Source organism: Ranitomeya imitator, chromosome 2 (assembly GCF_032444005.1).
Source record: "Ranitomeya imitator isolate aRanImi1 chromosome 2, aRanImi1.pri, whole genome shotgun sequence".
Lineage (NCBI taxonomy): Eukaryota > Metazoa > Chordata > Amphibia > Anura > Dendrobatidae > Ranitomeya > Ranitomeya imitator.
The window spans coordinates 579,402,835-579,427,204 of record NC_091283.1 but is presented as its reverse complement, the minus strand read 5'-3'; the positions used below and the strand labels follow the sequence as shown (position 1 = coordinate 579,427,204).

The following is a 24,370-nucleotide window of genomic DNA, read 5'->3' as shown; positions in this document are numbered from 1 at the left end:
CTTACCCGCTGGCTGCATGCTGGCCGCAATATTGGATTGAAGTTCATTCTCTGTCCTCCGTAGTACACGCCTGCGCAAGGCAAGATTGCCTTATAGATCATCCACCATATCTTAATTATTCATTAATAACCTATTGTGTAGAAAGGCAATAAGTTGTGATTGTTGCTCAACTGATATAATTGTTAACATAGATTATAAACAGCATAATGATAAAATATTGATATATGATATTATTTTATTATAACTCCAAAGTCTTAAAGCATCCCCATAGTGAGCATCGTAACATTTTCTCGAGAGTGTAATCCTCACATCTATGAAAACTTTTTCCTGAACTTCTACCTCCCAAATAAGCATATCCACAAATTTAAAATGTTGAATATTTTTATTTTTTGATATGATTCACATAGTCCTAGCAGACATTTTGTTATGCACAGTCGCTACATCAATAGTGAGCTTTCGCAGATGTTCTGCTCAAGTCAAACTTACCCATCTCTGCCAAAACTGACTGTACAGTATGTTACCTGTTAGTTAAGGATTGTTACAAGATTATTCACACGTGTTAAACAGATTTTTTTTCTCAGTGATGGTTAAATTCCTCAAGCAGTTGACTCCTTTTTAGAATTATTAAATAGTCTTTTTTAAGTTGGTAGCAATAAATGTTTCTCTGTGTCTGTTTCTACTTGATCATGATACATAAGGTTTCTCTGAAGCTAGTGCCTCCTACCAGTCACGATTGGTACCCTTATAAAGTCTAACCACATCCATTGGCAAGTCCTCTACACTGTGGTATTGATTTGATTGAGTTTGAGGGATCACCTTAAGTCAGAGACACCTTAGACTTGTGATAATCCAACACAGAACTATCTCTTAGATGAACTTCTAGTGACCAACATGGAATGTTGCTGTATTGTGGAGCTCAAATGGCCTCATTAGTTCCTTGGGTTGTTTCTGCTGGGGCAGTTGGGACAGGACGGTTTTTCTCAATGACTTCTCGGAGACTCATAGAAAAGTGCAAATCACCACCAATAAGAATAAATCCCTGGAGAGAAAAAAATAATGCCATGAATGATGACTACATGGCAATCTCATCCTTACAGTAATATTAAAGGTATGACAATACTTACAGCATGGTGAGTAGTGGTCTCCCGAGTAAAATCCAAACCCTCTGGCAGAGGGATACTAACGCCTTTCTTTGTTCTCTCTGCAAAACATAATTAAACAAGTAGTAAGACCTAGTAATCCTCAAAGCCAGCAAAATTATGAGCTGTGGAGAATCTATTGCCTTACCATTAAGGACGGGCATCACTGTCAACTGTAAAAGGGTCTTTAATGGGCTTTGTAAGGGTATGAGCTACAATATAAAATGGCAAGTTTATCATAATTAGCAGCAAACAGACTTAAATGCTGAGTTCAGAACTATACTTACTGCCAGAGACTCCAGAGCTGACTTGTTGGAGTATATTCTAAACCTACAAGTAAAAAGGGATAGAAATACTAAATATATACCATAAATATAAAAGCCACAATGACACTCAATTTGTTCCTTAACGTTGCCTATAAAACACCAACATATTCTGCATCTTTAAAGACATTGTGAGCCCCAATGCGGACAGTGATGACAATCTAAATTACCTCTCAGTAAGGCTAGGTTCACATTGCGTTAAGTGCAGTCCGTTCAACGCATACGCTAACAGACTGCGTTAACGCAAGTGCTGAAAAAGATCGCGTTTATGCGATCGCGCTAGCACAGATGTTCTATCTGTGCTAGCGGTGATGGACCCGAAAACGCTGCTGACTGCGTCCGAGGGTCCGTCACAGAATGACGGCACATCACTAACGCATGCCGATTATGACATGCGTTAGTGATGCGCTACATAATGGCAGTCAATGGGTGCGCTAACGGATCCGTTACATAGCGTTAGTGCCGCTATGTAACGGATGCCATCAGCAGACGGCACTTAACGCAATGTGAACCCAGCCTATGTCTTTTGCAGTGTTTGGAAAACTAGAGAACCTGGGTGAAAGCTACACAAACATGGGGAGAACATACAAACTCCTTGCTGATAATGGCCCGGTGGGGTATGAACCCAGGACAAGAGCACTGCAAGACTACAGTGCTAAGCACTGAGCCAAAAACACAGGTCTCTAAAGGTAAAATTGTTTGAAAAGTAAGAGGTGATTTTTATATACTTTTGATAGCTGAACGCAGTCAAAATATGGAAAAATTTTCAACACATACAGTTTTTCACAAACACTGACTCCATAGGCATTTTCTTGCACCATACTTTCACCCTTTGCATGACGATTCGTGGATGATTTTGGTGTCATTAGATTGAATAGAAACTAATGGATGCTGTGTTGTAAAACACAAATGAAATCTGTTGAAAAGACTTGAGATTCTTTTAAAGAAGTCATAAAGAAATTTCTAGGTAACAGCAAAGATCTAAAATTTAAGTTCATTGTGGAGAACATACTGAAACGTTCTAAAGCCTTGGGTTGTCTGATGAACTTGGATTTACATTTTTTACATTTCCATTTGGACTACTTTCCTGAAAACCTTGGAGCTGTTAGTGAAGAGCAAGAAGAAAGATTTCATCAGGATATCAAGGAGACGGAACAACGATACCAAGGTATAGTGGCTTGAGAAAGTATTCACCCCCTTGGCATTTTCTGTGTTTTGCTACCTCACAACCTGGAATTTCAGTTTTTTGAGGGTCTGCATTATTTCATGTAAAGAACATGTCAAAACTGTTAACATTTGGTTTTCTATTTTTTTGTGACGCAAACAACAAATAGGACAAAATAACTGAAAACTTCAGTGTGCATAACTATTCACCCTCCTAAAGTCAATACTTTGTAGAGCCTCCTTTTGAAACAATTACAGTTTCAAATTGCTTTGGATAAGTCTCTATGAACTTTTCACATCTTGCCACTGGGATATTTGCCCATTCCTCAAGGCAAAAATGCTCCAGCTCCTTCAAGTTAGATGGTTTCCTCTGGTGAACAGCAATCTTCATGTCTGACCACATATTCTCAGTTGGATTATACTCTGGGCTTTGACTAGGCCACTCCAAAACATTTACACATGTACACCCTTAAACCTCTTGAGTGTTGCTTACGCAGTATGATTTGGGTAATTGCCTTGTTGGAAGGCCAACTGTGATTTGAGACTATCCCAGTCTCAAATCACTGACAGAATGAAAAAGGTTTTGTTCAAGAATATCCCTGTATTTCAACCCATCTATCTTCCCCTCAACTCAGACCATTTTCCCTGTCCCTGCTGAAAAACATGGTGTTCTTGGAGTGATGACCAGTGTTGGTTTGGCCGCCAGACATAGCATTTACCTTGGTGGCCAAAAAATTCAATTTTGTCTCATCTGACCATAGCACGTTCCTCCTTACATTTGGGGAGTTTCCCACATGTCTTTTGGCAAACTCAAAATGAGCCTTACAATTTTTGTGTGTAACTAAAGGCTTTCTTCTGCCCACTCGTCCATAAAGCCCATCTCTCTGGAGTGCACGGCTTATTGTGGTCATATGAACAGATACACCACATACTGCCTCTCTGATTAATGCCCTACTTGCCAGGCTGAGAGTTTTGGTGACCGGCCCTTTCTTGGCAGGTTTGTTGTGGTACCATGTTCTTTCCATTTGATGATAATGGATTTTATGGTACTCCGGGGGATCATCAGATATTTGTATATATTTTTATTACCCAACCCTGACTTGTACTCCTCAATATCTTCGTCCCTGACTTGTCTGGAGATCTCATTGGTCTTCATGGTGTTGTTTGGTTAGTGGTGCCTCTTGCTTAATGGTGTTTCAGCCTCTGTGGCCTTTCAGATAAGTTGTGTGATACTTAGTGAAATAAATTTGCGGAATGAAAGTTTCATAAATTTTCATATAAAATATGGTGTACATTTTTGGCTACAATAAAAATGTTCTGGTTAATCTCACTTATACATAATTTCACTCACTTTTTGTACAAAATCCATAAGTGGTGGTTACAAATAGAAGTGTTTTTTAAACCAGGGCATAAGAAATATAAGAATCACTCATTGGATTTGACAAAATGTCCATAAACCAATAATTGTATACATGTTTAATCAGTCTCAAATAATACTACTAATTCGCCTTGATTTTACACATATCTAGATCTAAAATCACTCAGACTGCATACCAAAGAGATGAAGAACATATGTATACTGCATGTAATAAATCAAGACCTTTGACAGAGGAAGAAGGATAAAATTACAATTTAGGTTTGATTACCTTTTAAGGTCCAGCTGAATCTGTAAAGTGGTCTTCTTCAGAGTCACCTTAGCACTGAGGCGTGATTCCTATGGAGACATAAGCATTTGAAATTAAACTTTACAATATAATAATAAAAAAATACATAGGTATAATAATAAAAAACAATTCCTAGAATAAAAAATGTGTATATGTGATATGAACTTCTCCAAGAGAGCACCTCTTTGAAAAGATGTATAAGATAGATATAAAATATTATGCATTTAGATAAATTGGTTAAAAATGCTTTATATTCCGAGTCAGTTCAGAGAATAACATTTCGGGAATTGAGCTAGTTTTCATTGACATACTAACAGAGAGGTTCATCAATTGATTTAATTTTCCTGCACTCATGATTTACAAATAATGAAGAAGAGATTATTTTTTTACAGCTTTTTCCAAGAGATTTGAATGCATTAGTCAGAGGCTATTTAGTCACAGGAACACTATTAGTACAATTTTCAATAAAAGTGATGGTTGTGTTGTGATTGGCAGGGGCAAAAAAAAGAATTTAATTAGAGTATATTTTGTAAGGGAGTAAAAGTTTCATGTGTGATGAATATACAGGGTGGACCATTTATATGGGTACACCTGGGTGGGCCATGTATATGGATACACCCAAATAAAATGGGATGGTTGGTGATATCAACTTCCTGTTTGTGGCACATTAGTATATGGGAGGGGGAAAACTTTTCAAGATGGGTGTTGACCATGGTGACCATTTTGAAGTTGGCCATTTTTGAATGCAACTTTGTACATGGCCCACCCAGGTGTATCCATATAAATGGCCCACCCTGTACATATTAGTTATAGTAATTGTCCTTTCACTGGTGGTATTCCTTGTGGTCTAAGGTTGCATGGATCAGCGGACCACAATTCACAGTGGCGGATCAATCATGTTATATCGTGGTTGCTGACAGCAGGAATTTTGATATCCCAGTTGTCAGTGTATGTATGTATGTATCTATGTATGACACTGAACTGAGTGTGTGCATTGTTGCGACAGAGCTTTGGACCTGACCTGCTAATAATTAGGCTAAGAACATCGCATATACAGTGAAGAGCAAAAGGGTAACTTTTGACTTTTAGGCTCCATCTCTCATTATCCACTTCTGCTTTGAACTTGAACTTGTCATTTTACAGACAATCATCTTGGATACCTCATACTTAAATTTGACTTGCAACTATTTAGCATAAGATTACTTATGCAGATTCTTGTCATGGCAATGAATTATTACTGTTTTTGTCCTAAAGATGTAAATTTAAATTTTTAGTATTTTGTTAGTATTTTGTAAATCCGTCGTGGCTTTCAACACTGCCTGATTCCTTTTGGCCATGCTCTCGATCAGACTCAAACATGTGTCGAATGAAATTTGATCGCAGGTCTCTTCTACACGTTCCCAAAGTTGGTGCATACTGGGTATATACAGTTTTTTCTTAAATTATACCCACAAATGTTTGATTGGGCTGAGGTCTGGGGACTTGGGTCCATTCCAGCACCTCTACTTCATTGTCATTAAACCATTTCTTCACCAATCTCGATGTATGCTTCATGTTGTTGTCCTGTTGGAACACTGTTGTCCATTTCATACCCATAGTACTTGAGTGTGTGAAGTAACACATCTTGTAGGATGCTCACATATAGCTCAGCATTGAGACCACCATCAATCCTGGTCAAGTATCCAATGCCTTTGGCTGTGAAACAACCCCATATCATTAGGCTTCTTCCACCAAACTTGACATTTCCTTCAATTTCTCAATTGGTTAGCCTCTTTTCTCTTGTTTCTTTCAGACCCATTTGTACCCATCAGAGCTTGTCTATTGACTTTCATGTCATCGCTCAAAATCACCTGTTTCAAATCTTTAAATGTCAACTTTTCGTACTTGCTTGCAAACATGAACCGACTATTCTTATGACAACATTGAAGTTGAGGCTTCTTCACTTTTTTCGGGCCACCATTGCAGACTTGTGTAATGTGCGTCGCATGATGCTTGCATCAACGTCTGTGATCTCACTATTATGAAGCATATGAGCCACTACCACTGCTGTGTTTGTCACACCAGAACTGATAGACCTTGGTATGAGCCAACTTGTTGCCTCCGATATTTTGCCTGGATGTCCATCTTTTGGATTCTGAATGGATGAACAGACTTCATTTTGTATTCTTACAACTGTTGTGGCACTCACATGATGCAGTTTGGCAATTTTCTTGGCCGAGAGACTGCTATTAGTGATGAGCGAATATACTCTTTACTTGAGATTTCTCGAGCACGCTCGGGTGTCCTCCGAGTATTTTTTAGTGCTCAGAAATTTAGTTTTTGTTGCCGCAGCTGAATGATTTACATCTGTTAGCCAGCATAAGTACATGTGGGGATTCCCTAGCAACCAGGCAACCCCCACATGTACTTATGCTGGCTAACAGATGTAAATCATTCAGCTGCAGCATGAAAAACTAAATCTCCGAGCACTAAAAAATACTCGGAGGACCCCCGAGTATGCTCAAGAAATTTCGAGTAACGAGTATATTCGCTCATCACTAACTGCTATCGATGAGCTGGATAATGCAGTTTCTCTTTTCTTGGGAAATCATCTTCATGGCTACTCCTCAATTCAAACCAATGACTTTTCACTTGGGAATCAACCTATTAATACATGGACCTATTATAGAATGTGAGAACAGGTTGTATTTTCTAGTATTCAGATAGAACAATATTTTTTCACCACCAGGAGCAAAACAATTACAATGCAGAGTGATGACAAGAATCTGCATAACTAACTATATGCTAAATAGTTGCAGGTGAAATTTATGTATGAAATAGCCAAGATGATTGTCTGTAAAATGATGGCAGTCTCATGATCAAAGCAGTAGTGGATGGTGAGATATGGAGCCTGAAAGTCAAAAATTCAATACATTGTTACCCTTTTGCTCTACACTGTAAGTGGGTTCTTTGGCATAAGAGCGTAGAGTACAGTTGAATTGCGTATGTTGCCCGGAAAGCTTATGGCTGGCCTGCATGGCTACTAGGTTTCGGGAAAACTAGTGACCAGTGTATAGTGAGCAGCTGGCTTTGCCAAGGACTGTATTATGGCAAATATAGATCAGGGCTCGTGGGAGTGGGGCCAAGTGCATAAGAAGGCAATTATTGGGTGTTATTAAGTTCATCTGTGCTAAGTTTGTCAGTGTGAAAATAACACGGACCTTTGTTATCTATAAAGTAGTTACGATTGGAAGTTGTATTATGTGAAGATATGAAGAAATGTGATTCTGTTGTTCAGCTCCACCAGGGTGACCAGCAGACATCAGGCTTTATTATACCACCTGGAGTTAGGAGTATCAATCAATAATTGTGCGCTCTTCTTCGTGAACTGTAGCCAATGTGCCACCAGTGTGTGAAGTATATAAAGTGGAGTCATTGGGTATTAGAGGGTTTTTTTTCTATTTACAAACTGTAGCATCAGAATCAGTTACAGACAGAAGAGGGCTACTGTGCAAAAAAAAGCACATGGACCTTTTGCTGTCCAATAACTCATCATGATGCACAATTGTACCTGTTTTGGAAGTGAAAATGGGTCCTTATGCTACTGCATGCATAGGTTGCACCAATGGTATGTCCCCCAGGTGTAGTATGGAATTTTTATGGTGTTTTCCCCATTTATAGCAGTAATAATACCCTATCAGCTTTACAGGTAAGATACTTGTTAAAAGGAACCAGCTAGTATTTTTTACTCATATAAGTAGTGGTATAACTTCATAGATCCTTTTGCCTCAATAAAAATAATAAATAGCTTTCTTTGTAGAGATCCCATTATCCAGCAATGAGAAATTAAGCATGGAAGACAATGCATATGGAATAATACATCCAAATACACTGACACACCCCTAGTGCACTTCCAACCTGATTTGCCTATGGCTTCTATGCTTCATTTCTCATGACTGGAAAATGGTATCTCTACAAGAAATGTATAATTTTTGGGGGGTACAAGTGGCTATACAGCAACACCACTAGACCCATATGTAAAAAAGTGCTGACTGGCTCCCTTTAAATCAGGGGTCCCCAACTCCAGTCCTCAAAGCCCACCAACATGTCATGTTTTCAGGATTTCCTTACTCTTGCCCAGGTAATAATTGCATTACCTGTGCAATGCAAAGGAAATCCTGAAAACATGACCTGTTGGTGGGCCCTGAGGACTGGAGTTGGGGACCTCTGCTTTAAATGAACACTAGTTTGCTCAGTTGGTGACACCATGGTTGTTTTTTTTATTTTAAGATCCAATTGTATGCTTTCTTTTTTAACAAGTCAATAAATGTCACTTTCTTTATTACTTGAAGTCAATGGAAGAAAAAAAATCAATGCAAAGGCCACAAAATACCAATGACAGTAATATTCAATAAACTCCTCAGAATATATTGTGCTTTAATACATAGTGTGATAGAACTTTTAAAGAACAGCTAAACGTTTAGAAACTTTTTAATGTGTCCTTTTAATTGCAAGCGAATTGGTGGAGGTTCAGGTCCGGAGTTCCCTTTAAAAAGGCGACAGGAGCATACTGCCTGAGTGTGCACAAAGAGTGGAATACGGATTCAATTGACAGCATAGGATATGAACACTATACGTACTATTGAAACGAAGCCCTGACATGTGTGCGTTCTCAAGCAAGAGATGTGCGCTTCTTTCTCCTAAGCTGCACACTTCTCAGAGGTTATTAGTGTGACGCCCAAGAGACCGGGATACCCAGCACCGGACCAATGGGGTCTGTCTCTTGAGGGGGATGTCACGGGTGGCTTGACCCGGTGCTGTGGCCTCAGGCAATGCACAGTGTAAGGGGTATCGTGAGGGGGACAGGCACTTACTTGATCAGCAGCAGGTTCTCCCAGCGGTGACGATCCCGATCCTGGATAGATGGCTGTTGTCCAAATGAAAGACTGAGGCACTGAAACGTTTAACCAGTTTACTTTAACATAAAAGGATTTACAACCAGTCCTGTCACCGGAGTCTGTATGGGAACTCTGAGTTACTTTGGACCCTGCCGGGGTCTTCGCCTCTTATTGTGCGCAATTTCTGTGTGGCCCTGCTGCTGTATGTGAACTGGCTGCCGGCCCAATCTGTCCCCTCCGGGTCCTGGTTCGACGGGCAACCCGAGTCCTTTTATCGGCTTACCCCCTCCGGGAGGACCGCTGAACTCTGTGTCTGTTGCTGCGTCCGGCCCTAGTGAAGCTGATATCACCTCACGTTTTTCCGGTTGCTGTATTATATATAATGAATACAGCCACAGATCCGGTATCCGTCTTTGCGCCTGTTCTGGGTAGTGATTAATGCTACCCGGTTCTCACAATGTCCCTTTTCTCTGTCCCTCTTCTCCTCAGGCCGGTGATTTGGGCCTGGAAACCGTCATACGGCTGTTAGAAATTCAGCTGTATGACCTCTAACTATCAGCTCCTTGGCCCAACTGCCAGTTCTTCTCTCAGACCAGAATGGATTAAGGGGAGTCTCTGGAGCTCCCCCTTCTGGCCGGAGGTGGTAGTGCAGTTTTGCTATCTTAATATTTGTGTTTAGTGTCAGTAACTATTTTTGTGGCAAATACCCCTAGGGGTGCCACATTAGCAATCGGTGGGAGTTTCTGGACTCGGACCCCCACCAATTTGCTTGCAATTAAAAGGCCACTGAAGCATAAAAATAAAATTTTATAAGGTATAGTTTCTCTTTACCACTTTCCTTCCTAGCTTGGTAACACATAGCCACTATGGAAAAATACAGGAGACTGAAGAAGCATTGGGGCAGATTTATTGTTTCTGACGTCCCAGAATTTTGTCATTACTTGTACATTAATCACTGTAGACACATTTATTATTATTTGCACTAAAATGAACAGATGTTGGCGCCTTTGTAGTTCTATGACTTGGTCTAACTGTAACATGTGCCAGAATTATTTCTGATGTGCGCCAATTTTCAGGTGCAAGAAACATCTCTAAATTATATCACCCTGGGGAATATGTAAAGTGGAAACTGATGTGCTCCAATTCTGTCACACAGCACACAACACTGCTGTAAAGTTGGCACGTTCGGTGATTGTGAAAAAAACTACACATGGAATTATTACAGACCTACACAAAGCCAGTAGTGTTATATCGGAAAATAAGAGCGGCAGATTAAATAGGAAGCTTAGAAATATATAACCATTAGAATGGAAAAAAAAACAGAGTAGAAGCTGAGGGTCCTACCATAGTCATGCTGCTTAGCTGTATCGGGGGCTGGTCTTCAGGAATCAGGTAGATATTCAGAATTGCATTCACCGAAACACTGGTTCCTGATGGCTTTATGGTGAACCTCGGAGGAGTAGAAACACGCAGATCTAATTTCATTGGGGCGTCTGCCACCTCAGGATCCTGTAATGTTAATGAAATAGCATTGTGAAGCATGAACAGTATGGTACATGATATGGCCCACTGAGGAATGCACAAAGCGGGAATACTACTGTCACTAGTAATGCACAACTTGCACTCATTATATTGCACTGCTCTGTGTGGCTCCCCCTGTTGTATGCATGGCTCCTCCGGTCCCCTCATTGTATGCATGGCTCCCCCTGTCCCATCCTTGTATGCATGGTTCCCCCTGTCCCATCCCTGTATGCATGGCTCCCCCGTCCCATCCTTGTATGTATGGCTCCCCATCCCATCCTTGTATGCATGGCTCCCCCTGTCCCATCTTGTATGCATGGCTCGGCTCTCCCGTCCCATCCTTGCATGCATGACTCGGCTCCCCCATCCCATCCTTGTATGCATAGCTGGGCTCCCTCATCCCATCCTTGTATTCATGGCTCCCCCGTCCCATCTTGTATGCATTGATTGGCTCCCCCCGTCCCATCTTGTATGCATGGCTCGGCTCCCCCGTCCCATCCTTGCATGCATGACTCGGCTCCCTCGTCCCATCCTTGTATGCATGGCTGGGCTCCCCCGTCCCATCCTTGTATGCATGGCTCCCCCGTCCCATCTTGTATGCATGGATTGGCTCCCCCCGTCCCATCTTGTATGCATGGATCCTTTCCCACCCCGTCCCATCCTTGTATGCATGGCTCCCCCATCCCATCCGTGTATGCATGGCTTGGCTCCCCCATCCCATCCTTGTATGCATGGCTGGGCTCCCCCGTCCCATCCTTGTATGCATGGCTCCCCCATCCCATCCTTGTATGCATGGCTCCCCCTGTCCCATCCTTGTATGCATGGCTGGGCTCCCCCGTCACATCCTTGTATGCATGGCTCCCCCTGTCCCATCTTGTATGCATGGCTTGGCTCCCCCGTCCCATCCTTGTATGCATGGCTGGGCTCCCCCGTCACATCCTTGTATGCATGGCTCCCCCTGTCCCATCTTGTATGCATGGCTTGGCTCCCCCGTCCCATCCTTGTATGCATGGCTGGGCTCCCCCCATCCTCTCCTTCCTCCACCGTCATACTCATCCTCTTTGTGCCGTCGCTGCACGTCCCTGCATCTCCATTGTCCTGATGGCAGTTCTTCCTGTGCTGAGCAGTCACGTGGCATCGCTCACTAAGGTAATGAATATGCGCTCTACGCCTATGGGAGTGGAGTTCCGTGCATATTCATTACCTTAATGAGCGGTACCATGTGTCAGCTCAGCAAAGGATGCGCTGCTGCGCTGGGACAACAGAGATGCAGGGACGTTCAGCGACGGCGTGACGAGGGTGAGAATGATGTCACAGCTGCCGGCTCCTGCCGCTGCTCCGCTGCTCCCCTCCCCGCTGGCTTTCCGGACCATGACTTGTGTATAAGCCGAGGGAGGCATTTTCAGCACAAAAAAATGTACTGAAAACCTTTGCTTATACACAAGTATATATGGTACTTACTTATGGTTCAACCTACTGAAACACCGCACAACCAGCTCTACCCTCTCCTAGTGTATCCTCACCCATCCCCTGCAGACTGTGAGCCCTCGCAGGCAGGGTCCTCCCTCCTTATGTACCTGTGTGCCTTGTTTTTTGCTCATGTTTAATATATTTGTCTATATTTGCCCCATATTCACATGTAAAGCGCCATGGAATAAATGGCGCAATAAAAATATATAATAATAATAATAATGGTACTTGCTTCTTGGAATAAAGCCCTTTTTGCCAGGGTGTATATTAACTCTTCCTGCATTTCATTAAAGTAGAATTTTATGTTGGATACTACGGTGTGTGTGTACTGTATTTATTCTCCAAGCTCACATATCATATATATATCTAATCTGGCCTTCCACATCAACTGTGGTGGGCCCACATTACAGAGCTGGCCGATGGACCAAAGTCACGAGAATCGATTCACCAATCTCGCAGTGATCTGATGCTGCTTACTTTTTATTTTTATTATTATTATTTTGTATTGTTTATATAGAGCTATCATATTCCATATTACCTTATAGTAATTATCATCACTGTCCCCATTGGGACTCTCAATCTAAATTCCCTATCAGCATGTCTTTGGAATGTGGGAGGAAACAAAAGTTCCCGGAGGAAACCCATGCAAACACAAGGAGAACACAAACTCCTTGCAGATGTTGTACTTGGTGGGATTTGAACCCAGGACCCCAGCACTGCACAGCAACAGTTTCCTTTACCCATTCATAAAACTTTTTTTGATATATTATGGATAGATTTATGTTATATTATTGCATATGACAATAAGATACACAGAAAATGTGCCATATTACCTAAGAAATCGAACATTTCTGTTTTGGGGGAATCTACTATATAATCGTCTAAGGGTCACTTCCGTCTTTCTGTCTGTCCTTCTGTCTTTCTGTCACGGATATTCATTGGTAGTGGCTTCTGTCTGTCATGGAATCCAAGTCGCTGATTGGTCGTGGCAAAAATGCCCACGACCATTGCCACGACCAATCAGCGACGGGCGCAGTCCGGCGGCAACATGGCCGCTCCTTCCTCCCCGCAGTCAGTGCCCGCTCCATACTCCCCTCCAGTCAGCACTCACACAGGGTTAATGGCAGCGCTAATGGACCGCGTTATGCCGCGGTGTAACGCACTCCATTAACGCTGCTATTAACCCTGTGTGACCAACTTTTTTACTATTGATATAAATACCACTGATGCATATCACCGCACAATATCAAACAGGGATTAACCCTAGATGGACATCAGTAACAGGGAGAACTCCACTAATGAATATATCCTACAACGAAAAGGAGTAAATACAACCCATCTCCATATATGATATAAAAAGTAACAAATTTTATTATGAATATATAACACAACATATAAATGAACACAATAAAGACACGGTACACGCAGAGCCAATGTACAATGGACCTAGGACACTGAAAAAGTAACACCATAAGCAGATAGACCTATAGGGGGCCAAACACCTCTGAATAGAAACCCTAGGACAGCTAATGTGTCATAGAAAGTGCATAGTGCTAAGTGAATAATCCTCTTAATTGCATAATACTATTCAGCTCGCCCAAATGGGCACAGAGGAGTCCAAACTCCCCACCCTATCTTACCCATTAATAGGTGCCAGTGTCCATCCAAATAGCCCCGACGCGCGTTTCGCGTTTGCTTCCCCCGAGCTATATACTACGCGGGCTGGGCACTATACTACGCGGGCTGGGCAATGTACTACGCGGGCTGGGCAATGTACTACGCGCGCTGGGCAATATACTACGCGGGCTGGGCAATATACTACGCGGGCTGGGCAATATACTACGCGGGCTGGGCAATATACTACGCGGACTGGGCAATATACTACGTGGGCTGTGCAATACTACGCGGGCTGGGCAATATACTACGCGGGCTGGGCAATATACTACGCGGGCTGGGCAATATACTACGCGGGCTGGGCAATATACTGCGCGGGCTGTGCAATATACTACGCGGGCTGTGCAATACTACGCGGGCTGTGCAATATACTACGTGACTGGGCAATATACTATGTGGCTGGGCAATATACTCTGTGGCTGGGCAATATACTATGTGGCTGGGCAATATACTATGTGGCTGGGCAAATTACTATGTGGCTGGGCAATATACTATGTGGCTGGGCAATATACTATGTGGCTGGGCAATATAGTACGTGACTGGGCAATATAGTACGTGACTGGGCAATATAGTACGTGACTGGGCAATATACTACGTGGCTGGGCAATATACTACGTGGCTGGGCAATATACAACGTGACTGGGCAATATAGTACGTGACTGGGCAATATACTACGTGGTTGGGCAATATACTACGTGGTTGGGCAATATACTACGTGGGCTGTGCAATATACTACGTCGCTGTGCAATATACTACGTGGCTGGGCAATATACTACGTGACTGGGCAATATACTACGTGGACATACATATTCTAGAATACCCGATGCGTTAGAATCGGGCCACCATCTAGTTAATCAAAAGGGGAATTCAGGTTTGCTTGTGCTTGTGACTGAGTTGCCTTTATTTGCATGATGTTGGATAAAACTGGCACATCTTTACATAGAATACTGTCTAGCCAGTTGTTTCTACTCTCCCTAGCCCAACTTTCTGCTACCAGAGTAAGATTTTTTACTTATTTGCAACTTTTTAAATTCTCGCTTCATATATCTGGCTTAACTTTGCTAACCATGTCCACTTGGTGTAAAAATGCAATTTTTTTGCATAAAAACAGCATGCAAAACATGACCAAAAGCCTTGATATATCCCTTAATACCAATTCAAAATATCTATGTATACATAGAGTTTTATCAGTTTATAACATGGGTAAATAATTTATAATATTTGTGTCCTTATATACGGTACTTTATTAAAAAGAAAAAGATGCTAGAAAGACAGGGACCACCTATAAGATTTGTATTTATTAGTTTAAACACCACGCCAAAACACTAAAACCATTTAAAAACAGACATGTGAAATATAACCCATTAGTTTTGTGGTACATTCAAGTGCGGTAGGCATACCCCATTAATGGGTTATATTTCACATGTCTGTTTTTAAATGATTTTAGTGTTTTGGCGTGGTGTTTAAACTAATAAATACTAATCTTATAGGTGGTCCCTGTCTTTCTAGCATGTTTCTTTTCTGTTTAAAATATGTTACTGTATACTGACATGCTTCAGGTTGATCCTATTTCCTGATTTGGGTTGATGGTGCCCTCCCTTCCTTTCCTCTTTTCTAATATATTTTATTAACATAAATCTTTACAATACAACAAGGTTTACAAGGTTAAAAAAAAAATTCCTTACCAGAAGCATAAGACTTCCAAAGTATGAAGTCCGCAGCAAGACTTCCAAGTCCTTAGGCATCTGAAAGACAGACATGATTTAAGTAACAAATGTCCCATAAATTCCAGTGTGTTATATCAGGGGGCAGTATTTTATTACTATATAAAGCTTGGTTCCCCTGTGCAATGTATAGACTTCCATAAAATAGTAGGATCCTCTTATCCAATGTCAAGTCAGTTGCCGTCAATGACAATATATTAGGGGTTTGTTCTTTAAAGATTCTAAATATATTCTGTTTCCCACCTGCGTAGCTGGAGGTGCTATTGAATGGCCTGCTGGCCCTTTAGGGACATTGATCATTGCGTGGAGTAGTACTGTATGTATCAAGATATAGAATAAATACTTACCTGTTCATTTGCAATTTCCAAACTGAGAATATTTGACCGATAGTAAGCGTACATGGCTGAATCAAAAAAATACTCAGAAAGGGCGATGTAGACCATGCGTTCCTTCTGCTTTATGTGGAGTGCTGGGGATGTGTTGGGGATTGTGTCATTCTCCGCATTTAGGGAGTAGAACATGCCCTGAAAATGATGAGAAACAAATTTAGTGGTGCCGATATGACGCATGCAAGAGCATTTTGACCCTTAATGGAGCGTAGTTTGTCACTTTAGATGTCGTTGGTCCATGATGGTTCTTTGCTTAGTTCTGTTTGGACAACTGAAAAAGTTTTGAGATTATCAGGGCAAGAGCTCGATCTACCACCTTGATTTTTTTGTATTATTGTATTAGGCCAGGTTCACATTGCGTTAACAGCAGCCCGTTCAACACATACGTTAACAGGCTGCCGTTAACGCAAGTGCCGATGTGTCATCGCGCTAGCGCAGATAGAGCTAGCAGATGCTTTATCTGTGCTAGCAGTGATGGACCTGGAAACGCTGCAGCCCGCGTCCCATGGTCCGTCAATCAATGACGGTACATCGCTAGGGCACGCCCATTGTGGGCGTGCGCTAGCGATGTGTCCGACATTGGACTCAATGGCGGCATTAACAGACTGCGTTACACCGCGTTATGCCATGGTGTAACGTAGTCCGTCTGATGGACGCCAGTAACGTAATGTGAACCCAGCCTAACGGACTACGTTACACTGCGTTATGCCGCGGTGTAACACAGTCCATCTAACGGACACCCATAACGAAGTGTGAACCAAGCCTTATAAGAAAAATGAGCTCAGCTAAGTTTGTAATCTGTGAAAGCTGGATTGCAATGAGGCAGACACATTTTTCAAGTTTTTTTTTTAGTCGACCTAAGAAACCATTTATTTTTGTTAGAGATATCACAGAGGGACCTAAATAATCTTCTACATCATTTTCTGATGCATCACATAGACCAGTCCAAGAAGTTTGAAAGATAGTTGGGGGAATGGATAGCGTTACCTTTTATAGATCCAAAGACATGCTTATTGTGTATCTTGAGAGGCTATGTGGGGAGTTATGTAAGTGTTCATATTGTATATTGGGAGCAATGTAGTGGTTTATATTGTATATGGGGAGCAATGTAGGGGTACATATTGTATATAGAGAGCTATGCAGGGGCTCATATTGTATATAGGGAGCTAAGTAAGGGTTCATATTGTATATAGGGAGTGTAACAACTCTGCTGGCATCACGTCATGCCCTCACATCTCTCACACTATCTTACCCACTGCTCCAGGTCATGATGTGGTTTCTGTTTCATGCCAGCTCCATGTTCTGTGTCTTTGCTCTCTGCATGCCTCATGGCTATGTGTATAGGGGGCCGGCGCCTGAACTCTCTGGTTCTTATAGGAATCAGGTGCATCTGTCTAATCAGTTCCTGACCAATTATCAAGAGGCCTCCTGTATATAGTGCAGCTCCACCCTGTGCTCTGGGCCTGTGCAATGTGTTTGCTCAGTTAGTGTTTAGCTGCTGAGTTTGCCTGGCCTTGCTCTGAGTTACTCCCTCTCTGGAGGCTTTTCTCTGTGCTATTGCCTTGATCTTGTAGTCCGCCCTCCAGGAGGCAGAATATCCTGGTCCCTGTGTCTTTGTCCCTGTGTCTTGTTCCATTGCCTTGTTTGTACTTAGTCTTATCTCGGTCTTCTTGTCTGTGGCTTCCTTCCCTGCTGTATCTTTCCTTGTGTTCTCAGTCTGCTTACACTCCGCACTCTTGTGGCTCTGCCTGCTCTGTATCTTGGTGGCTTTGCCGCAGCTCCGCACTCCTGCGGTTCTGCTCCGTTCTACTCTGCTCCGCTCCCGTTGCTGCAGAAACCTTTTGCTGCAGTTCCTCTCTGCAATCCTTGCGGTTCCACTCTGCTTAGCTTCTGCAGTATCTCTTGCTGCAGCTTCTCTCCACATTCTTTGTGGCTCTGCTCAGCTTTTGTTGCTACGCTATCTCTTGCTGCTTTTCCACTCCTATCTGCAGTCTTGCACTCCTCTCCTGTGTGAACAGGTCCCTACCTGTTTCTTCATATTACATATCTGTTCCTGCACCTCCAGTGTGAACCGGTCCCTACCTGTTTCTTCATACCTCATTCCTTTCTGCTTGTTTCCTTTCCTGCAACTCCTGTGTGAACAGGTCCCTACCTGTTCCTTCATATTTCATATCACCCAATCCTGTGTTCCTGCCAGTCCTGCCGTTCCTGCCATGCCTTCCAGTCCTGTGTTCTCTGCAGTGCCTCCCAATCCAGTGTTCCTGCCGTTCCTGCCCTGCCTTCCAGTCCTGTGTTCCTGCTGTCCTAGCCAGTCCTGTGTTCTCTGCCGTATCTCTGCCAGCCTACTCGTCTGAGTTCCAGCCGTGCTCTTCTGCCAGTCCTGCCTAATGCCCGCACCAATCCTGGTGTTCCTGTCTCCCAAGTGGGATCAGCATCCACAGCCAGACACCACCCTGGAGTAGCACGAGGCAGCTGCCTGCTGCACAAGCCTGACCTCACCATCAGAGGCTCCAGTGAAAACCCAGGCAGCTGTCATAGTCACGCCCCTTCCAGGGTAGTCTGGTTTGTGGCACAGTGGGGCCACAAACCCCCCGAGCTCACGCCCACCAGTCAGGGCGTGAGCGTGACAGGGAGCTATGTAGGGGTCCATATTGTATATGGGGAGCTATGTAGGGGGTTCATATTGTATATAGAGAGCTATGTAGGGGTTCATATTATATGTAGGGAGCTTTGTAGGGGTTAATATTGTATATGGGGAGCTTTGTAGGGGCTCATATTGTATATGGGGACCTTTGTAGAGGTTCATACTCTATATGGAGAGGCTGTGTGGGGGCTCACACTCTATTTAGGCGCCTAGTTTCTGGTGCCCTCATCCAACACTCACACACACACACACACACAAATACACGCATGGCTCCCCCACTCCTTCCCACGGCATGCTCAATGCTGCATCCACTGACCCTCTTCCGGCTCTTAAAGTAAGCCTGCATTTTGACTACCTGCTGTTATTCCCATTCTGTCTTGCAGTGTTATGCCTATCTCCTGTTGCATATTCCACAATCACTATGCCTCACCACTGGTCTTATCCTGACTTTCCCTACAGCTAAGGCTACTTTCACACTTGCGTTATTTTGAATCCGTCGCAATCTGCCGTTTTGGGCAAAAAACGGATTCTGCAAATGTGCCGCGCATGATGAGTTTTTACCATTGACTTGTATTAGCGACAGATCGCGACGTATGGCCACATGTCGCGTCCATCGTGCACTGGATCCGTCGTGTTTTGGCGGACCGTCGGCACGAAAAAAGGTTCAAGGGAACGTTTTTTCATATGTCACGTCCACCAATTTCTACCGTGTATGCGCAGCCTGAACTCCGCCCCCTCTTCCCCAGACTTTAGAATGGGCAGCGGATGCATTGAAAAACTGCATCCGCTGCCCACGTCATTCATAATTTTCACAACGTGCGTCGGTACGTCGGGCCGACGCTTAGCGAGACCCGTACCAAAGCAAGTGTGAAAGAAGCCTTAGGCCTCCTTCACACTTCCGTCTTTCAGCTCCCATCACAATCCGTTGATTTTTGAGAATGCGGGATCCTGCATTTTCCCATAGACTTGTATTAGCGACGGATTGTGACGGATGGCCATCCGCTTCATCCGTCGTGCACTGAATCCTGCGTAAAAAAAAACGGTCCATCGGGCAGAGAAAACGTTCAGAGGAACGTTTTTTCTGTACATCAGAAAATCGGTCAGCGACGCATCCTGCGCTGCCCGCCACTGGCTACAATGGAAACCTATGGGCGCAGTCATGCGTTGCTGACTGTGAAAAGCAGGAATCCAGCGACGGGTCCCATCTTTTCAAACTGAGCATGCGTGGAAGAATTTCCCGTCAGGAATATTCTCGCTCGCTCGCTCTTTCTCTTTTTACTATTGATGCTGCCTATGCAGCATCAATAGTAACAAGATATAATGTTAAAAATAATGTAAAAAAAAAAAATCGCAATATTCTCACCTACCGACATCCCGCGCAGCGTCACCGATGCTCCCGGCAGCTAGCGTTCCTAGTAATACATTGCGAAATCTCGTGAGAAGTCACGTTCTTGTGCGACCGCGACTTCTCGCGAGATTTCGCAATGTATTACTAGGAACGCTAGCTGCCGGGAGCATCGCTGCGCGGGACGCCGGTAGGTGAGAATACTGCGATTTTTTTATTTTTTTTACCTGGTTTGTGTTGTGTATGCATTTTCGCAACGGAAAACCGCTGCGAAGACGCATACACAACAGGTGCACATAGCCTCGACGGTTCCGTCAGAAAGACGGGCCCAGTGCACACGTTTTCCACAATCTGCACAGGATCCGTCATTTCAATGTCTTGACGGATCCTGTGCAGATTTGGAAGACGGAAGTGTGAAAGAAGCCTAAGCCTGCTCTATGACTACATACAATTTTCACCATTCTGCCTACACTACGTAGGCCTACATATTACCATCCACCTCTCGTGTCTCCCCTTTTCCTCATGGTTTGTAAGCTTGCGAACAGGGCCCTCATTCCTCTTGGTATCTGTTTTGAACTGTGATTTCTGTTACGCTGTAATGTCTATTGTCTGTACAAAGCCCCTCTATAATTTGTAAAGCGTTGCGGAATATGTTGGCGCTATATAAATAAAATTATTATTATTATCAGCATTCCTCCTCATTACTGGTCTCATCTCCCATTACTCATACATATCCCCTTGCCCATATATTTACCTATGCACTACACAGATTTCCATTAATCAATTATTTTTTAATCATTTTCACCTTCCCTTTTCTGAGTTCCACCTTGTCTTCATTTCCAGGTCTACATTCCAACCTTTTGATCCTTATGTCTGTTATTTGAACCAGAGTTACCGGTAATAACTCTGACTAAATAACAACCTTATCCTTTCCTGTACCCCCCACTCTTCGCAGTTTCCCTACTTGTTACCATCATTCATTCCTAACGTTTACCAATTAATCCCATGTTTTTAATACTTTTTTTATTAAATACAATTGTGTAACTTATTTTTATTCTAAGATCTATCAATGAAAATGTACCACTTTAAGCTTATTTCCATATGAAAACGTTCGTCGTTATATTTGATGAGAAGAAAAAACTTCCTCAATTGTAGACATTTCTTTAATAAATATCAAGGTTGGCCCGCAACATTGTCCAAGCTTTTAATTTTGACCCTCTGTGTATTTGGGTTGAACATCCCTGACGTAGAGGCACACAGGCGATGTAGTACGGTATACCTACCCTAAAATCCATATCCAAACTGTCTTCTGACACATCAGGATCGCTAAGAAGAGAATAGTCGATGCCTATGTAATCATCCACTGGATTCTTTACTGCAAAAGAACAATGAATAATAAAAACATATCAAGACATCGTGGCCAAACCCTCAAGTTTACATAAATTTGTGGCAGAGCAAACCTCAACATTCAGACGTTACACCAAGGGCTTTGTCTTCCTACTCACCTGGGATGTGAATACTTTTCTGCCCAATGATGACAGAAGTATTCTAGGAGTGATACCTTTATTGGCTAACCAGAAATAGCCAATAAAGGTATCACTCCTAGAATACTTCTGTCATCATTGGGCAGAAAAGTATTCACATCGATTTTTCTGGCCAACACGGTACCACAATAAAATTTGTTATTGTACATCATGATAATGGAAGATACTCACCTGGGACAGTGTTAAGCATGGAATTTAGCAGCACCATCCCAGCATGTCTCAGTGCTGGACAAATCTGTAACAGAACATCATTTCTAATTATGGGGTTCTCTCAACATTAGGAAATACTTACAAAAAGCGGAATACATGTACCGTATATCAAATCATGGAGCAAAAAAGCTGATTTTACTTATCTATTACAAAGGTCATTATAATTGAGTCAGATGATTGCAGGAAATGTTAGCTATGGACTTCCCATAAGAATTTTCAAAAGTATAACAGTACAGGCATGCCGATCATCACACTTTGATGCTAATGTATATTTAAATCTATACCCTACACTTCGTCTTTGGCATTAGTTCATGGCTATGGGTTTATTTGATTCTATGGGAGTGAATTGAGCTTCTTGCCAAATGCCTGGATTTTATGTACGTTGTTAGATTACCAGCTTTCCTGGGCCAAAGACTGATACCACAGCATATGTTGGCATTACCCAAAGGATCTTTAGGTAGCGCTCCTCTAGTCTGCAGTCAGATTAGTGTTTGGAACATTTGATGTATTGGTAGAAGAATATACTGTATATTGTGCTACATTATGACAGGCAGCACTTGTACCTACCTGTTGGTTTAGTAGAAATCTCATTCCAGTAGTTATGAAAGAAGCCAGAAAGTCATACACCCTTCTGAAATACAAGGAACCCAAGAACATGAGATGTAACATTATAGGAGTGGTCTAAAAGTGTACATGCTGTTTAATTTAAATATGGGGCTGATCAGAATAGAGAGGTGGCCGCAAATGCCACTATGCCGGACAATGAATGGAGCAGTGACATGCTTGAGGGACCATTGCTCTATTTCAATGGGGCATTTCAGAGAGCCACTCTCAGGATAGTTGTAGGTACCAGTAGTCACAATCTTAGCTTTCAGCAAGTCCTACATTGCCTGGGTTCCCCACCAGTCTCTACTTCAAGCTCAATCTATACAAACATATGACTGCTGCAGCCATTCACTAGTCACAATGTTGATCAACACGTCACCAATGTAGCCAGATATTGGGACCAACATGCCATAACTGCAGTCAGTGATTGGCTGCAGAGGTCACATGTTCCTCTGGACCAAACAATACATCTAAAGACAGATGAGAGACCCAGGTATCATGTGAACAGTAACTATAAGGTGAATATTTATTTTATATCAAAGCTTACTGAGATTTATTTCTTTACTTTTCATCGGCTGCACGATATCTTTAAGACTGCCATGCTCAATTTCCTACTACATGTCACACAGGATAGGTGATCACTTGGCAAGTTGCTAATAACCCTGAGATGATCGCTGAACATCTAACAAATCTTGTCCATTATATGGAATTACTTAGGTTAATATACAGTGGGGCAAAAAAGTATTTAGTCAGTCAGCAATAGTGCAAGTTCCACCACTTAAAAAGATGAGGGGCGTCTGTAATTTACATCATAGGTAGACCTCAACTATGGGAGACAAACTGAGAAAAAAAAATCCAGAAAATCACATTGTCTGTTTTTTTTTAACAATTTATTTGCATATTATGGTGGAAAATAAGTATTTGGTCAGAAACAAAATTTCATCTCAATACTTTGTAATATATTTTTTGTTGGCAATGACAGAGGTCAAACGTTTTCTGTAAGTCTTCACAAGGTTGCCACACACTGTTGTTGGTATGTTGGCCCATTCCTCCATGCAGATCTCCTCTAGAGCAGTGATGTTTTTGGCTTTTCGCTTGGCAGCACGGACTTTCAACTCCCTCCAAAGGTTTTCTATAGGGTTGAGATCTGGAGACTGGCTAGGCCACTCCAGGACCTTGAAATGCTTCTTACGAAGCCACTCCTTCGTTGCCCTGATGGTGTGCTTTGGATCATTGTCATGTTGAAAGACCCAGCCACGTTTCATCTTCAATGCCCTTGCTGATGGAAGGAGGTTTGCACTCAAAATCTCACGATACATGGCCCCATTCATTCTTTCATGTACCCGGATCAGTCGTCCTGGCCCCTTTGCAGAGAAACAGCCCCAAAGCATGATGTTTCCACCACCATGCTTTACAGTAGGTATGGTGTTTGATGGATGCAACTCAGTATTCTTTTTCCTCCAAACACGACAAGTTGTGTTTCTACCAAACAGGTCCAGTTTGGTTTCATCAGACCATAGGACATTCTCCCAAAACTCCTCTGGATCATCCAAATGCTCTCTAGCAAACTTCAGACGGGCCCGGACATGTACTGGCTTAAGCAGTGGGACACGTCTGGCACTGCAGGATCTGAGTCCATGGTGGCGTAGTGTGTTACTTATGGTAGGCCTTGTTACATTGGTCCCAGCTCTCTGCAGTTCATTCACTAGGTCCCCCCGCGTGGTTCTGGGATTTTTGCTCACCATTCTTGTGATCATTCTGACCCCACGGGGTGGGATTTTGCGTGGAGCCCCAGATCGAGGGAGATTATCAGTGGTCTTGTATGTCTTCCATTTTCTAATTATTGCTCCCACTGTTGATTTCTTCACTCCAAGCTGGTTGGCTATTGCAGATTCAGTCTTCCCAGCCTGGTGCAGGGCTACAATTTTGTTTCTGGTGTCCTTTGACAGCTCTTTGGTCTTCACCATAGTGGAGTTTGGAGTCAGACTGTTTGAGGGTGTGCACAGGTGTCTTTTTATACTGATAACAAGTTTAAACAGGTGCCATTACTACAGGTAATGAGTGGGGGAAAGAGGA

At 42.8% G+C, this 24,370-nt stretch overlaps 1 protein-coding gene across 1 annotated transcript in view; it reads right to left on the bottom strand.

The window, feature by feature from the left end:
- Positions 1–363: 363 nt before the first annotated feature.
- The window catches only part of PLTP (phospholipid transfer protein), a 75,766-nt gene continuing 51,759 nt past the window's right edge, over positions 364–24,370 (bottom strand). Inside the window, exons 6-16 of the mRNA XM_069752205.1 lie at positions 22,256–22,319; positions 21,650–21,713; positions 21,218–21,309; positions 15,904–16,080; positions 15,518–15,577; positions 10,512–10,676; positions 4,273–4,340; positions 1,427–1,469; positions 1,288–1,351; positions 1,125–1,201; positions 364–1,039 (exon numbers count right to left, since the gene is read on the bottom strand). Coding sequence (XP_069608306.1) covers positions 917–1,039; positions 1,125–1,201; positions 1,288–1,351; positions 1,427–1,469; positions 4,273–4,340; positions 10,512–10,676; positions 15,518–15,577; positions 15,904–16,080; positions 21,218–21,309; positions 21,650–21,713; positions 22,256–22,319 — 997 coding nt within the window. The 3' untranslated portion in view covers positions 364–916. The remainder of the gene's footprint in view (positions 1,040–1,124; positions 1,202–1,287; positions 1,352–1,426; positions 1,470–4,272; positions 4,341–10,511; positions 10,677–15,517; positions 15,578–15,903; positions 16,081–21,217; positions 21,310–21,649; positions 21,714–22,255; positions 22,320–24,370) is intronic.